This window comes from Notamacropus eugenii, chromosome 1 (genome assembly GCF_028372415.1).
Source record: "Notamacropus eugenii isolate mMacEug1 chromosome 1, mMacEug1.pri_v2, whole genome shotgun sequence".
In the NCBI taxonomy this organism is placed as follows: Eukaryota; Metazoa; Chordata; class Mammalia; order Diprotodontia; family Macropodidae; genus Notamacropus; species Notamacropus eugenii.
The window spans coordinates 170,228,085-170,245,096 of NC_092872.1; the positions used below are offsets into that span (position 1 = coordinate 170,228,085).

At 36.8% G+C, this 17,012-nt stretch overlaps 1 protein-coding gene and 1 long non-coding RNA gene across 4 annotated transcripts in view; one reads left to right on the top strand and one right to left on the bottom strand.

Annotated features, from left to right (window-relative positions):
- LOC140510303 (uncharacterized) overlaps positions 1-2,856 on the top strand; it is a 133,012-nt gene extending 130,156 nt beyond the window's left edge. For both annotated transcript variants that reach the window (XR_011969181.1, XR_011969182.1), the window contains exon 4: positions 2,727-2,856. This is a non-coding gene — a long non-coding RNA (uncharacterized lncRNA). The remainder of the gene's footprint in view (positions 1-2,726) is intronic.
- The window catches only part of BLM (BLM RecQ like helicase), a 59,633-nt gene that overhangs the window by 35,677 nt on the left and 6,944 nt on the right, over positions 1-17,012 (bottom strand). For both annotated transcript variants that reach the window (XM_072618753.1, XM_072618744.1), the window contains exons 2-6: positions 14,743-14,844; positions 11,891-12,591; positions 5,913-6,084; positions 4,559-4,686; positions 245-377 (exon numbers count right to left, since the gene is read on the bottom strand). In XM_072618753.1, coding sequence (XP_072474854.1) covers positions 245-377; positions 4,559-4,686; positions 5,913-6,084; positions 11,891-12,591; positions 14,743-14,840 — 1,232 coding nt within the window. In that variant the 5' untranslated portion in view covers positions 14,841-14,844. The remainder of the gene's footprint in view (positions 1-244; positions 378-4,558; positions 4,687-5,912; positions 6,085-11,890; positions 12,592-14,742; positions 14,845-17,012) is intronic.

Here is a 17,012-nt window from a genome sequence, read left to right on the forward strand (position 1 = left end):
CATTTTCCATAATTTCCAATGACTAATGCTCCCCAAGCCTCCTGCCCCTAAAAAAATCTACAATCAGAAAAGTACATTCACAGGGATGTCTAGAACACACACACACACACACACACACACACACACACACACACGCTATTCTTAAGTACTTTGAAAGACTAAAAACTTTTGAGTAGCTATGTCACCTCACAAATATTTTGTACATAGACAGAACATGTGTACTAAATAAGAAAAACTCAGACACCTAAGATTTCGATGCTGGAGAAGTTTGTTTCCACAAGCCAAGCCTTGAAGCTGATAAGCAGGAATAGTATCCACTAAGGAACAGATGTCCTCCATCACATGAAAAAGCTGCTGTTGCAAAGTCAACAGTTTACCTGCAAAATAATACTACACTTGAGTTTCTCTTAATAAACAACATTTTAAGATATACCAAAGTCATTCTTTTTATTCAAATGATTAGAAACAGTAACATTAAACATTTTTTCTAAAGACTATTAACATCCTACACTAAAGTTCTACTCTGATGACACCTGTGTTCTCAAAGGCTATGTCAGGAGAGTGCAAGCTCTCAGAGATGCTGTCAAGCTATAAGTTTGGGTATAGGCTCTATGGTTTGAGGACCAGCCAAATTAAACCTGGAGAGGCTCATGATTGGTTTTTCTCCAGGGATGTTGATTTAAAAAGGTGAAAGGGGTCACACAACTGACATTGGTAGAGAGTAGCCACACTAATGAAATTCAGTATATTATCATGTATGTTATATTCATAGCTTAAATGAACGATTAGTGGGATCTTTTACACTTGTTCTCATTTCTCGGCTTTTATTGGCCCACCTTTCTTGCCAAATAATAAAGGAATAGGAATAAAGAATGATAGGTTAGAGCTTGAAGGGACTTTGGGGATTATCTCAATCTTCTCATTTTATAGATGTTGAAACAAAGGCCCAGAAAGATCAGGTAAGCTTACGGTCATGAAACATTCTGAAACCTAAAATTGTCAGGAAAACCAATTAAATAAAATGGTATCTCTATAATACAATATTCTCTAAAAAAAACTTCGTGTTCAAATGTGAAACAATGAGTGGTATTGCAGAAGGGATTCTGGATTCAAAGTCAGGAGACAAGGATTCCATCACTTATAGTTATGAACCGTAACCTTACAAGCCAACAGTAAACAGTAAAATGGAGACAGAACCCTGGCACCACTTATCTGACAAAGTTTCTGGGAGAAAATGCTTTGCATGCAGTACATGTGAGTTATTATTGTTTGACTTCATTGTCTTAAAAAGATATTCAAAATGGTAGAAATTATAAAAACCATCAAAATTTTTTCCTTATATATGGTTTTAAAAATTAATTTATTAGTAGTACTCAATTTCCCTATGCTTAGGGAGCATAAGCAAAGGGTAAAAAAAAGTTCACTTATGTGTTACAATCACTCCTACTGGGGGAAACGATGTAGGGAAATATATTGGTTCCATGTCAGCCCTGTCTCTGGTTATATATGTTATAGGATCCAAACAGAGCAGAAGAATTAGAATACTATCTTCTGGGAGAAAAGGACCAATTGCTAGTCATGGAGAGGGAAAGCTTGGCTGTAGTGCCAACGTGATATTCACTGCCCGTACAGAGGCCATGAATATCACATTGGCACTATAAATGGAGATGAGAGTAGGGTCGTGAAATATCAGACCTTTATTTGGAGACAGAAAGGCTTTAGAGGAAGAAATAGATATGCCAGGATGGTAGGATTTACCTTATTCCTCCCTAACAAGAGAATGGGCTAACAGCACAGGGCTCTGTGAGAACTGGGAGTCAAGGCTACAGAAGGGAGGACCCAGAGATTTAGAAATATGTTTGCAAGGAATACCAATAGAACCAGGGAAAGAAATGGCAGGAGTGTGTAGGAGAGGCTGGGCCTTGCTAACAATTTATCACCTTATTTGTAAAAGTAGAGACAAGTGCTAGAAGAGAAAGCTCAGAAAGAAAAGGAGTCTTAGTTTGCATGAGAGGCTTTTTTTGTTGTAACATTCAAACTCTTCTTTAGAACAGCAAGCTGGAAAGTCTCAGGTGGTAGAAGAAAAAGCTGTTGTTAGTTTAGTTCACAAAAAGAAGCAAAAAAAAGAAGGAAGCATAGGAGGTTTTTCAGGCAGTACAACAAGAGAATCGGGGGTCCCCATAGCATTTGGGGAGGTAACTAAGGATTTTACTCAGCAGGAGGTCACAGATATTTTAAGTTGGTTCACACAAAGCATGGGAGAAACACTGCAGAGTCAGTGAAACAAATCAATTTCCTCGAGAGAAGAGTAAATAGCTAGCAGATTCAAAGTCAGAATAGACAGACAAGAAAAGAATTGTTTACTCCTCTACTGAGAGCAGGGGTAGATTTTGGAAGAATAGATGGCATTCCAACTAATGAACTATATAGAATGTATCGAGAAAAGGGGCTTGATGTTAGACTGAACAGGGAGATAAGAACTGCCCTGGCACATCCTCCTGAAACATTATATCCAAATTTGTCACACTTGCAGGGAAAATGGGAGGTTGGCCAGGCCCCAGCTCAGATTAAAGAAAGTATGACCCCAAAATTGCAAGTTAGAAAACAGTAAGGCTGTGATAGTGGGTTCATGGACTCCAGAAGCATGGCTGACCCTATCTACTCTGCTTCTGGTTATTGTCTCCTTGTTTCTTTTTCGCCTTTTGTCTGTTCACCTTGTTTGTCAGATTTGTTTTCTGTAGGCTTAATACCCTCCACCTGCAGATGCCTGATCGCTTATGCTGGATGTCACCCGTATCCAATGTGCTGAATCATCCCTGGACCTGGTGTTGACCAAGCTCTGCATGTCAGCTGAGGAAATGACTCCTTGAATGGGACCTCTTGGGACAGGGACAGCTCTACATCCAATTTCAGCAGGGAGTAGCTATGAAAGAGGAGACTCACTCCTTCCCCCAAGACTTTGGGCTCCATTAGTTCAAGGGGGGAATGATAAGGGGCTTGTGCTTAAGCCCTGCCCTGATACTGTTTTATGTGTTTATTTTGTGTGATTGCTGTTATGTTGTTGTAAAGTTCTGTAGACACCAGTTGTCTAAAGATAATTGTTTTATATGCTTATTTTCTGTTATCTCTATTAAAGTTCTGTTGATACCAGAAGCCCCACCAACCTATGTAATGAATAAGAAAGACCTTGAGGCCACATATCTTTCCCATTGATTAACAGGACCATGTGACCTGTTGGGTCACATGGAAGCCTGAGCCACACGAGTTTGTAGTGGGGAAAGCTTGCTGAATGGGTGAAACAGGAAGGGACAGAGCAGGAAGGGCGGAACAAGAAAAGGCAGAGCTGGAGCAGAGCTGAGAGGAAATTCATCAGAGCAGTCAGAATGGAGGGGGAGAGAGAAAGCAAGCAGCTGGTTAGCATGAGTGGGAGAGCTTGTTTGTGATTTTGTTTAAGGGAGCTGATTTGTGGGAAACCTGACAGAGGGAAGGCTTGGGGCTGGTATTGCCCTCTGCATTGTTATTGTGTATAGATTTCTTTGTTTCTATGATGGGTTTGGCTTCCTGGTGGCTGAATAAATGTTTTGGTTCTGTCTTCCATGTGGAGAGGCTGCTGTATTTTGTGGTTCAGAATTGTGCTGGCATATTCATGGCCACCGTAGGTGCTGTGAATATCATGATGGCACTACACTGGTCCAGACAAAAAGGAACACTAGAAAACATTTAAATATTGTACAATATTTTAAGAGTTGAGAGAAAAAGAGGTGTGCCAAAGGATGATAACCTGAAGAGATGGTAAGGTCTAGTAGAGTTAGGGTTGTTTTGGGCAGCAGGAAAGGGACAAATAGAACATTAGAGAATGGGAATAATGGTAGGGGCCAACTGAGAGGGGGAATGAGAGAAGAACAAGCATTTATTAAGTGTCTACTATGTGGCGGGCACTGTACTATGTGCTTTATTAATGTTACTTGATTCTCACAACAGTTCTGGGAGGCAGTATTATTATCGTCCCCATTTCACAGTGGAGGAAATTATGGCAAAAGGAGGTTAAGTGGCTTGTCCAGGGTCACACAGCTAGGAAGTGTCTGAGGCTGGATTTGAAGCTGGATCTTCCTGACTCCAGCCCTACGTCTTTCCGATTCCAGATGGGGGAGGTTTAAAGAAAGAAGAAAAAATAACCAATATGAGAACTAGGATAGAGTCAGAGACTTTATAGTGGACTAGTCAGTATGATTGCATAATTTTCTCCAGTTACTACAAAGGATGGGGATCCCCAGGGTTGTTAACAGCAACAGTGTAAGGAACTTTAAGAGTAGAGGATCACACTGAGCTGAACTGATTAACTAAAGGGTCAAGTTTGGGAAGGGAGGAAAGTGAAGCCAGAACAGGGGTGATGGCCTGTGAAAAAACTAGGGAAAATAATCGTAAAAGAAATGGAAAATTAATCATACTTAAAAAACATGACCAAAGATGGAAAAGAAACTTTTGTACAGACTCAGCTGCTTCATCATCCTGAAATGAGAATAACAAACACTTGCTATATCTAAAATGTTTTTCATACCATCATATTTTGTAGTGGTCTCCTGTATTGGCTGTGGGCTAGTTGTTTTCTCTGATTCTGATGAAAAGTAATTTGATAGCTTAGTAGAATTTTTTTCCCCATCACAGATGGAAGGATCCTTTATAGTACTGCAAATAACAAAAGAGAAAATAATCATAACATGGACTAATCAAAAATATATTTCTATGGATACCTCATTTTTGTCTCTGATATACCTCCACAACAGGCATGACAATAACATAAAGATAAAATTTAATTATAGGAATACTATTACCAAAAAGTTCCCTACGTAACAAAGCTATTTTCATATTCCATGGATGGTACAAAACAAGAATGTGTTGATGATCCAATAAAACTAATTCCTTCAATGAATAATCTTTTGAAACAAGTTTCCTAGTCCTTTGCACACAAACAGGCATTTAATACATATGAATACTGTATTGTGCTGTTGATGTAGGACTCTCTCTTTAGTATAAAAATGAACCTCTTTACCTCCTTTGCAGAAGGGGAGACTGCATGTGGAACTACCTTCATGACTGATATGATTAGCTTTCTTGAATACTTTTTTCCTATTTCACTTTTATTCTCTCTTACAAAGGATACCTTTAGGAGGATAGAGGAAGAGATTTGATGAGAATGAAGATAATGCAAACCTAAGATTATCAATAAAAATTAATCTAAAAAAGAAAAGTCTCTATATGTAAGGTTTTAAGTGTCTGAGGTGGGTGGGCTGGGGAGAGGAACTTTTTTATAGTTCTCTTGTCCTATCAAATAACAATTATGCCCTGACTTTGCTTACAACCTCTAAATTCTAACCAACCATCTCTTAAAAAATGCATGAACAGAAAAGGGGTGATATAGGATATATACAACACTTTGTTTCTCCTGCTATAGAACATAGTGGGATTTTGCCACATCCTAATTTGGGAGAAGTAGCACAAGATATTTATTATCACTCAATGGAAGGCAATAGACTGGAAAACGAAAGACCATTTAGCTGGTGATGCTCTGGTTTGGAGGATGAGGATGACAAGGATTAGCAATTTCAGGCATCAAAAGAATTCCATAGATTCCTCTCTGGAATATCAGCTCACTTCAGTTGTATAAATGATGTGTCAGAATGATTCTTTGTAATACATTCTTTATTATAAATCCAATCACACCAAAAAACTGGGAAGCCCATGAAGACTTTAAATGCATAAGTTGAGTAGTGATTTGGGGTTTTTCTTTGTAGAATAAGCAAACAAGAAAACAAAACACATTAATGTACAGGATTAGGAATGTGTAACATGACTTAGCCAAATCAAATTACTTAAGGCACCCCAATAATAAACAGAAATGCTTGCTATTTTACCTAAGGCACATCAAAGAGGAGGAAGGGGAAGAAAACACTCCTTCTTCTGGAGAAGGTGGAACAAAATCTATATCAAAATCGTCTTCATTAAATTCCACACAGTCAGCACCTAAAGGTTCATCAACTGCATGTCGCTCAACTCCTTCAGGATATTTCTTCTTTTCATTGTCATCTAAAACAAGACAGCTAATGAACATAGATCATTTCTATAATTAATAGAGGAAAGACATAGGAACTTGAGCGCTTAAAAGAATCTTTAAAAAGAAAACCTCAAATCCATAAATAGCTCAATATACAGTTGCTTTAATGTTTATAAAGAAAATAAAATCTATTTATTCTTCATAATATCTTTTAAACCAGAAGGCAGGGAATCCTTTTCCTATTAAGGGCCAATGAACCTCCTGGGATGGAAGAATAGAAGGTCATATAATCTGAAAAACAATTTTTTATCCTTTTTTTTAAAAAAATTTTTAAAATTTATTTTAAACTTAAGTGCAAAATAAGAAAAGAAAAAAATGCCCATGTACCCAGCAGAACAAGAGAGGATTTAATATAAAGCAATAAATTTCCATTTCAGGAAAACCTATATAATACTGTACCTTTTTTTTCCAAAGCTGTCCAGCTTTTCCTTTCTTCTCTGCTGTGTACTTTTTACTTTGTCCCTTCTCCCTCCACTACAATTAAGCCCAGATACATACACACACTTATACATAGATATACATATATACTTAGGCACATATATGTAAGACACACTATGCTTATATTTGTTATTTGTTTCTCTGAAGGCGGATAGTATCTTTCATAAGTCCAGGTCTTTCCATGTTTTTCTAAAATCAACCGGCTCTTCATTTCCTACACAGGAATATTCCAATCTGATCCTATTCTACCTGGAAGATTGTCTCTGAAAGTTTTTTCCCAATTTCCTGCAAACCTTCTATTTTTGGTTGCATAGGTTTTATTTATAAAAGAAAATTTTAATTTAAAACCATCAATTTGAATATGGCTGACACAGTGTAGTTTCTTAATTTAGTTTTAAAAAATATTCTGCCTGCCTACTTTTTAACTTAAGAAAAAGAACATAAAACTATACTCAATAACAAATAATATGTTCCAAGAGTATAATAATCAGACTGATTTTTGAATAATAAACATACCATTACTCAAATGACTAAATCGATGTCCTTCAAAGCAATCATTTTGGCAGGCTTATTACAACAATGTGGCCATTAAGAAAAAACATTTCTGGAATTACATTCAGAGACACTTAAGAAGCTATAAAAGAACATTACTTTCCTTACTTTAGAGTCACCTTCTGTTCTTTGACCAAGAACACATTACTAAGTGAGGCCACCCACTTCATTGGTCCCAAATAACGTTTGTTCTTCACTTCCTCCACCCCCATTAAGTCAAATCCACCTTAAAAGCATTAAGGCTTTCATTGCTCAAGACATTCAAGAGAATATCTCTTATTCCAGAAATTGTGAGGGCATTTCTAAAAGAGGAATTCTAAAAACACTGAGCAATGGTGGCAGTATTATAAAACATACATGTCCTTCCACAGTGACCATGATGAAGGGGACATTTGTACAGATATAAGTTCTGACATGTTCATAAAACAGACCCAAAGCATAATGGATGACTATAAAAATAAATTTTTTTAAACAGCTATACCTCATAAATCAGTAAGGGAGAAAGAAAGGGGAAATCTAAGGGTGCAAAACACACAAATACAGAAAAAGAAAAGCTAGAGAGAAATCTACATAGAATACCTCATAGAATACATAAGGGCGCGCACATTACCATAGCTAGAGACTTTCATGGAATAAGAGCCCCATCCTGTGGCCTGTTAGGATACTGACACTGAAGACTTTTAAACTGAAGTCTTGTTTTCACAACTGCAGGCATAAATAGAGCCATCACCTATTGGTTTTAAGTAGAGGGCTAAAGGTTTCCTACAGGTAAGTAAATACAAGGCAATGTGAAGAAGGGCAGAATACCAATAATTACGAGGATCTGGGAAGGTTCACAGAAGTGCTGTGTGGGCTGAGGAATGTAGCAGTTTGGAAAGGCTGTAATGATGGTGTGCGTTCTAGGCACAGGGGCAGCCTGTGTGAATGCATGGAGGCAGTGGATGCTGAGTTTGGAAAATAGTTAACAAATAGTCTAGTTTGCCTAGAATGCAGAATAGAAGAAAGGAAGTCTTTTGAAATAAAATTGAAAAGGTAGGTTCAAAGGTAGGCTGAATAAGAGGCTAATGAGCTGGTATTTTATCCTATAAGACACCACTCATGATTTCTGAGTAGGGAAATGGCATGATGAAGTTTCTGCCTTAGAAAGATTATTTTGGAAACTTTGATGGGGAGACAGGAATCAGGCAACCGGGCAGATATTAGTCCAAGTGAGACTGGGCCTAACTAGGGCCAATGTAAATAGAGTCAGGGATGAGTGTGAGAAATATTACAGAGGTAGAATCAATAAGACTTGGCAACTGATTGTATATGAGGTGGGAGTAAAGGAGAGAAAATGTCTAGGATAATTCTGAGGTTACTAATGGAAGGCTTTGAGAGAATGTAAGAGATGATCTTAATATAGAAAGAGAAGTGTGTTACAAGAGAGTATTAGGGGACACTCATACTTGGGAGGGTGGGTTGGGATATGGGTGATGATCTAGCAAAGGCCACTGAGAAGGAACACTCAAATATGAGAAAGACTGGGACAAAGCACCATCACAGATGTCAAGGGAAGAGAGAAGATTCAGAAGTTGGGACAAGTGTTAAAAGAGAAATTAAGGAGAAGTAGGCTTGAGAAAAAGCTATTGGATTTAGCGTTAAAAGATATTGGAATTTCGACTACCATATATAAATCTGAAAAGCTTTTGCACAAATGAAATCAATGCAATTAAGAAAGGAAAGCATCAATTAGGAAAGTCTTTGTACAAATATGTGATAGGTACAAAATGTACAGAATTATAGAACCAAGAAGGATTTCTCAAGGGAGAAAGCAGTCAAAATGATATGAACAGTTTTCCAAAAAATGTCAACTATTAACAACCATAAGAAAAAGGGCTATCACTTACAACAAGAAAACTGTAAATCAAAATAGCTGAGGTTTTACTTCATACTTAGCAAATTGTCAAAAAAAAAAAAGGAGATAGAAATACTTAATATGTTGGAATGGCTATGAAAAGACAAACACACCAAATACCCTACTGGTAGCGGTCTCAAGTGATTCAGCCATTCTGGAAAACAATTTGAAATTATGCTAAAAAAGTAAGTAGAATGTTCAAATCGTTTGGCCCAGAGATCACACTATTAAGGTACAAGACAGAGAAAAGGTCTCATACGCGTCTAAAACATTCATGAGGCTTTTTTTTTTTGTACTGGCAAAAAAACTGGAAACAAAGTAGATAGCTATCAACTGGGGAATGGTTAAAAGTGCAGCAGGAGGCAGAGACTGGCCCTGTCACAAACTCCCAATTCAGGCAGTAAATTTGGAGAGATGAATAAATCAAAGAAAACACTGATATAAAAAATTGTTGCAAATTAGGAATCTTCTAAAAGGTTAAAATAATGCTATAACAACTGAAAACAGCGACTCAAAAGAAAAATCGAGATTCTCCACAAGGACTACATGGATACCTAAAAGAAATGAAGGAAGAGATAAAATAATTAAAAGAAGTTCTTGAGAAAAGAATTGGAAGGAGAATTAAGAGATCAGAAGAGGAAAGTCATTAACCTTGCCCAGGAAATGGGCTAATTGAAAACTAGAATAGAACAGAAATCAATGACTTTGGGAAAGAGTAAGAAATACAAGAACAAAATCAAAAGATTGAAAAAATAGAAGAAAAGGTAAGATATCTGATGTCAAAAATCACAAATAACTGGCTTCAAAATCAGGTCAGGAAGAGAAAATTTAAATATCATGCATTTCCATGAAAAATCATTAATTTTTTAAAAATCCGGGATACCATATTTCAAGGTATCATAAATGAAAACTCTCCAGATCTGTAAGAACCATTGAGGTAAAGATAGAATAACTACAATTACCTCCAGAAAGGAAGTCCTAGGAATGTCACTGCCAAAATCTGGAGCTCCCACATCAAATAAAAAATGCTGCAAGTATCGAGAAAGAAGAAAGTACCAAGGGACCATAGTCCCACAAGACCTGGAAACTACTATGAAAAATGAAGGAAGTCCTTGGAGTACAATATCTAAAACAGCAAAGCACAGCCTTATGACCAAGAATAATAGCCCGTGGTCAAGCAAATTTAATAAAAATAGCAATATTAACTAAATTAATGTACTTATTCAGTACCACACCAATCAACTTTACCAAAGGACTATGTTAGAGAGCTTGAAAAAATAGTAACAAAATCATTTGGAGGAAGAAAAAAGGTCAAGAATATCAAAGAAGTCAAAGAAAAAAAATGGGAAAGAAGGGGGCCTAGCAGTGCCTGATCTTATACTACATACCATAACGCTGTAATTGTCAAAACAATTTGGTACTGGGCAACAAATGGAGAGGTTGATTAGTGGAACAGATTAGGTACACGATACAGAGAAGCAAATGAAACAGTAACTAACCTACTGTGTGATTACGCAAGAGTGTTCAGCTATTGGGGCAAGAACTCATCTGATAGAAAATGATGGGAAAACTGGAAAATAGTTTGGCAGAAATTAAGTACAGATCAATATCTCAAACCATATACAAAGAAAAGCTCCAAATAGATTTATAGTATAGACATAAAGGGTGACATCATAAGCAAGCTAAAAGCATATGAAAGAACTACCCATCAGATCAATCTATGCGTAGGGGAAGAGTTCATAACGAAATGAGAGATAGAAAAGTTCACAGGAAGTAAAGTGGATAATTTCGATTACATAAAATTAAAAAGTTTTTGAATAAAATCAATAGAATTTGTCATTTCTTATAAGTGGGGTACATGAGAAGAAGGGTATCCAAACACGGGCAAAGGGGGGTGGGGAGCTGGCATCAAATGAACCTCACTTTTATCTGAAATGGACAAGAGGGTCAACAACTCCCACCACCACCCAGTTTGTTGTAGAAATATAGAACTATATTCAACTCCACAGAGAAATAAGTGGGAATGGTGGTTGGAGAGAGGATAGGTTAAGAGGAAGGCAACAGTTACAATCAAAACAAATTTCCTAATCCTGAAGGGAAAAGTAAAGAGGAAAAAAAGAGAGAAAAGAACTAGAATCTAAGAGGGTTGTATTATCCATTAGATAATTGGAGATTAGCCAAATAAACTATGTTATACTAATATAATGGAATATCATTGGACCATAAGAAATGACAGAGAGATAATTTCAGAGATTTCTGGGTAGTATGAACTTTCACAGCATGGAAGGAGCAGAACTGGGACAATTTATATAAGGATAGCAATACTATAAATTAAAACAGCTTTAAAAGACTTATGAACTCAGATCTCATCAGTATTCTCCTAATGTTCATGCTATAGGCCTGGAATTCTTTCCATTCTCCTAATTCAAAGGCCTAACTCAATGAATTTTCCTCCAGGAAGCCTTCCCTAATAAGCTCCTCTCCCTCCTAATTACCTTTCCCTTCAGGCCTCACATAATATTTTGTTTTGTAACTGTACAATCTAATACTGTACATTACAGCAATTTACACTGTCTTCAACTTGGGGATGGCTATTCAAAGGCAGGGACCACGTCTCACTTATATTTTGTACTCTCCCCTCAAACTCACTTGCAAGCGCCTAATGTATTATTTGTGCTTTAATATATATATTTGTTAATCATGCAGCAATATATTAGATATTTAAAGGTTAATGGAAACAATCAATAGCTAAGACATAGGGCTTTGGGAATTAGTTTCCTCATTTGTAAGGAGAGAATTGACCAAGATCTCTAAGATTTCCTCAAGTTCTAACATTCTATAATTCTAAAATTTAATTAATATATTGAAAGAAAGAGTTCTATAGTAATCATTACCTCTTTCAATGCCCAAATGAGTTTTTAAAGCATGGCTTTCTTGAATACCTTCATTTCTAAACTCTTCAGAAATGGAATCATCATCAAGACAAATCACAGGATTACTTAATTCTTCTGATTCAGACGACTCTTTTTTAGTCAGTTCTGCTTGTCTGCTTTTACCAGATGGAAAACTCAAAAGTTCCGGATCAACCTTCTTCCCATTTGCTTTACTCATCCATGTGTTGGATATGTTATTTTTATCCCCTTTTGATTTCTGAGTATTACTTAGTTTTGTAAAACGAGTTCTAGAGGGTGTAGTAAAAGTTTTTGAATTTCCAGAAGTATCAAAGTCATCTATATCATCCCAGTCATTGACAAGTATGGCAGAGTCAAATGAAGAATTCAATTCTAATTTCTTAGAATCTTTACATAATTCCTTGTCGACAGAGTTTTCTTTTGTAGGAGGCTGTAAACTACATGAAGTCTTGTGGGTGTTCTTTGAAGAATTTGATAATATCTGGTTTGAACAAAACTTCTGGATTTGTGGTCCTTTTGAAGTTCTCTCTGAGAAGGCACCGATACTTGTCTGCTGGTTCTTGGCACTGAGAAAAGGCTTACTGAGAGGAAAGGTCTCAGTAACATTAACATCCTTATCACTTAACACAAGGGCCTGAGTTACGCTGTTGCTAGAAGGTATTTTCTTTTTAAAAGTGAAACCGCTGAAAAGGTATATGAAAAACTGACATTATTTTAACATTCTCATAAAAGACAATACATTTTATTTTTAAAAGAAAAATAAGACTTTCTTAGTTAGGCTAATTTATTTGTGAGGAGTTAAGTTTTAGTGTATTATGGTTTTTTGTTTTTTGTTTTTTTTTACCAATTTACTTTCATCCTCCCTGATTTGTGGTTTTTTAAAAACCTGCTTAATGACTCAGAGAATACATCAGATATCCAAATTCTCTGACTTCTTTAAAAAAATTGTTTTTTGGAAACTGGGTGTCTGTCTGTGCAGTGAATCCCTGGTATCTGGGCAGGAACTTTCCCGTGCAGAGAAGAAATACAGATCAAACAACAGATCTCTAACTTGGGGCCTTAGAAGAGCTAGCTGCCCAGGGCACTGAGACAGTAACCTACCCAAGGTCACAAAACTAGCAGTTTTTCTATCCACTATGTCACACTGCCTCTGTGACTGCTTAGGAACTGATTATTATACAAGCCTCTTACTCTCTACTTTTCTCCCTCAGACTGCCTGCCTTTTGGTTATTTTCCATTCATTATCCTTGGACTTCAGTTAATAGGGCTATTCTGATAGTCTACTGGTACTTTTACTCTGCTATATTTACAAAGTTTTAGTTTTTAAAAATAAATTCTACTTAAATAATATGGACTTAAGTTTTACAAGAGTCCTAAGGAACAGACATATTACCATAAAGTCATGCTTAACTATCAACAACAAAAAATGAAAAAACTGCACAGTTAAATGTCTTTCTTGGATCTAAAAGAGATCTCTAAGATCATCTAGTCTAACCTTTGTACTTTTTTAAGAGAAGAAAACCGAGGCCCAGAGAGGTAAAGTGATGTGTGCAAGGTGATGGAGGTATCAGGTAGCAGAGCCAGCCAAGATTTAAACCTAGGCCTTAGGACTCCAAATTCAGGACTGTCTTTACTATACACTGAAGAATAGAAGGTACTTATGAATAACTAATGGGTTAATAAGTAATTTGTTTTATCTTCTGCCCTAATGTGGAATGTCACTGTTCAAAAATTCAGTGTTTTAGTTCTGAACTGATACATGGAAATGGATAGAGGCAAAACACTTGCAAGCATCGGACAGCCAATTATAATAAATTTGGCTTAATATTTCAGAGGTTGGATGGGTACTAGATAAAGCCTCTGCACTTAAATTATTAACATCATTAACTTGACTCTCCTTCAAATGAATGGGGATCAGGGAAGAAAAAGGGGATTAGGGCAGGGTCAGTGTTTGGTAAATCCAGGGGAATGACTTTTTTTTAAGAGGGAGAAAGGCAATGCAATTGGGGTGAAGTGACTTGCCCAAGGTTACACAGCAAGTGTCAAGTGTTTGAGGCTGGATTTGAACTCAGGTCCTCCTGACTCCAGGGCCAGTGCTCTATTCACTGTGCTACCTAGCAGCTCCAGGGAATGGCTTTCAAACATGCTGCAGAGCTTCAGAAGACAATGGCCAATGAGAAATGAAGCCCTTTGAGAAGATTACCCCGAACTGGTCCTTACATGTCTCAGTATTGTATAACTTGTTGCAAATTGTTCTGGTGATCAGCTAAAATACTGTCAGGGTCATAATTGTGCCCTTTAACCACCCAGAAAGGGTGAGATAGATAAGGACAAAATGGTGAAGGAATGACTGGAGACCAAAGAAGACTGAGATGCAGAATCTTTAAAGAACAATGGGACCCTAAGCTTCTAGATCAACACTGAACAGGTAACATGATACTGGGCACATCACTTGACCTTTCTGGACCTCCATTTCCTCATGTATAAAATGTGGGGTCATACTAAATGACTTCTAAAATTGTATGTTTTCATGCATTTGTACCATTTTGTATCTCATATTGGGAGAGGGACTAGCGCTTTGATCTCATTGGTAAAGGCAACTCCCAGATGAACAAAGTCACTAACCAAGCAGGTTAGCACCTTCTCTCCAACATATAGCTTTGGCAAGTTGTCTGTAGCACTGAAAATGCAAGAGACTTGCCTAGTATAGTGTGTGACAGAGAGTAGGGCTTAAAATCTGATCTTTCTGGATCCAAGGCTAGTTTCAGCTCTGTCCACTTTATCACATTGCCTCTCATTGTAATAACAATAACATAACAGACCAAAATACTTACGAAGATTTGGGTTTCAGAACATTTAATTTATTTTGAATTTCTTTGGCTGAGTGACGTTCTAGCTGTTGTTGCAGATTATTCTGAGGAATAACAGCCATAATTCTAGGTAGAGAGAAAAAAGAGGTATCAGGTACTCGGCATTTATCATAATATTTATACAAGGAAGGGAACACACACAAGAACTATTGCCCCAAAACCCAATGTTTCAAAAATGTCCAGGGTGATAACATGCTTAGTTTTTTTTTGTGTGTGTTACATAATTAAAATATGGTAATATTTATACATAAAATACATTGTAAACTTTAAAATGTCATATCATTCACTCACTAAGGTTATATTCTGATGCCTCATTATAGCACGTAGCAAACCCTGGATTTTAGTTTATGCCAACAGTGTCATTCTACGCTCTAGAACAGGGATCAGCAAACTGTAAGCCCAGCTGGTCACCCTCTGAGTTAAGAATAGTTTTTCCATTTAAAAAATGTAAAAAACATTCTTAGTTTGCCATCTGTACCAAAAGAGGCCACAGATGGCATTTGGCCCATTGGCAGTTTCCCTGCTTTACAAGCTCCTATTCAGGTTAGAAAGACTTCAAGTTATGGGCTTGGTAATATAGTTGATATTTTTCAAGTTGGCCACAATTTGATTAAATTTGGAGAGGCTTTTCTGGCCACTGTTGAAGACAACATCCCAGGGCAGGGGAGAGTTAAGATCTTGTTGGCAGGGGGTGCCTCCACTGGAAAAATCAGAGATCCCTGAAGCAATGTTAGTATACAAATAAGTAGAGAGGAGGAGGTGGGAGGAATCTCAAAGAGAAATTGCAAAGCCTAATTAAAAATTGGAAGAGTATATATTTCCTAAGCAGAAGTAAAATCAAAGAACAATGGTTTATTAAAGAAAGATTTATGTTAATTTACTTACTCAGTGCCATCAATCAATCAAACTACCAAAAATATTTTAGAGAACTAGAAAAAATAATAACAAAATTCATCTGGAAGAACAAAAGGTCCAGAATATCAAGGGAATTAATGAAAAGAAATGCAAGGGAAGGTGACCTAGCCATACGAGATCTAACACTGATCTAAAGATAAAGCATCAATTTTCAAAACTACTGGGTACTAAGAAATAAAGTGGTAGAGCAGTGGAATAGGATAGCTATATAAGACACAGGAATCAATGACTATAATAATCTACTGTTTGATAAACAGAAAGACTCCAGCTTCTTGGATAAGAACTCACTATCTCACAAAAACTGCTGGGAAACCTAGAAAATAGTATGGCAGAAGAAGCTAAGCATGGACCAACATTTTACACCATATACCAAGACAACGCCAAATGGGTACAAGATTTAGACATAAAGGGAGATACTATAAGCGAATTAGGAAAGAAAGGAATGTTTACCTGTCAGATCTATGGAGAATGGAAGAATTTATGACCAAACAAGAGATAGAGAACATTATGAAATGCAAAATGGATAATTTGGGTTACATCACATTACAAAGTTTTTGCACAAAGCCAGTATAACCAAGATTAGAAGGAAAGAAGAAAGCTGGGAAATAATTTTTACAGCCAGAATCTCTGATAAAGGCCTCATTTTTAAGATATATGGAGAACTGGGTCAAATTTATAAGAATACAAGTCATTACCCAATTGATAAATGATTAAAGGATATGAACAGGCAGTTTTCAGATGAAGAAATTAAAGCTAACTAGACATATGAAAAAATGCTCTAAAACACTACTGATTAGAAAAGTGCAAATCAAAACAACTCTAAAATACCACCTCACACCTATTAGATTGGCTAACATAACAAAACAGGAAAATGATAAATGCTAGAGAAGATATGGGAAAATTGGAACATTGATGCATTGTTGGTGGAGTTGTGAAATGATCTGACCATTCTGGAGAGGAATTTGGAACTATGCCAAAGGGCTATAAAACTGTGCACACCCTTTGATCCAGCAATATCACTACTAGGTCTGTATCCCAGAGACGATAAAAAAGGGAATAGGATCCACACGTACAAATATATTTATAGTAGCTCTTTTTGGGGTAGGAAAGAATTAGAAATTGAGGGGATGCCTACCAATTGGGGAATGGCTGAACAAGCTGTGGTATATGAATGGAATGCAATACTATTGTACCTTAAGAAATGATGAGCAGGCAGATTTCAGAAAAACCTGGAAAGACTTAACATGACCTGATGTTGAGTGAAGTGAGCAGAACCAGGAGAACATTGGATACAGTAAGAGCAACACTGTTGGATGACC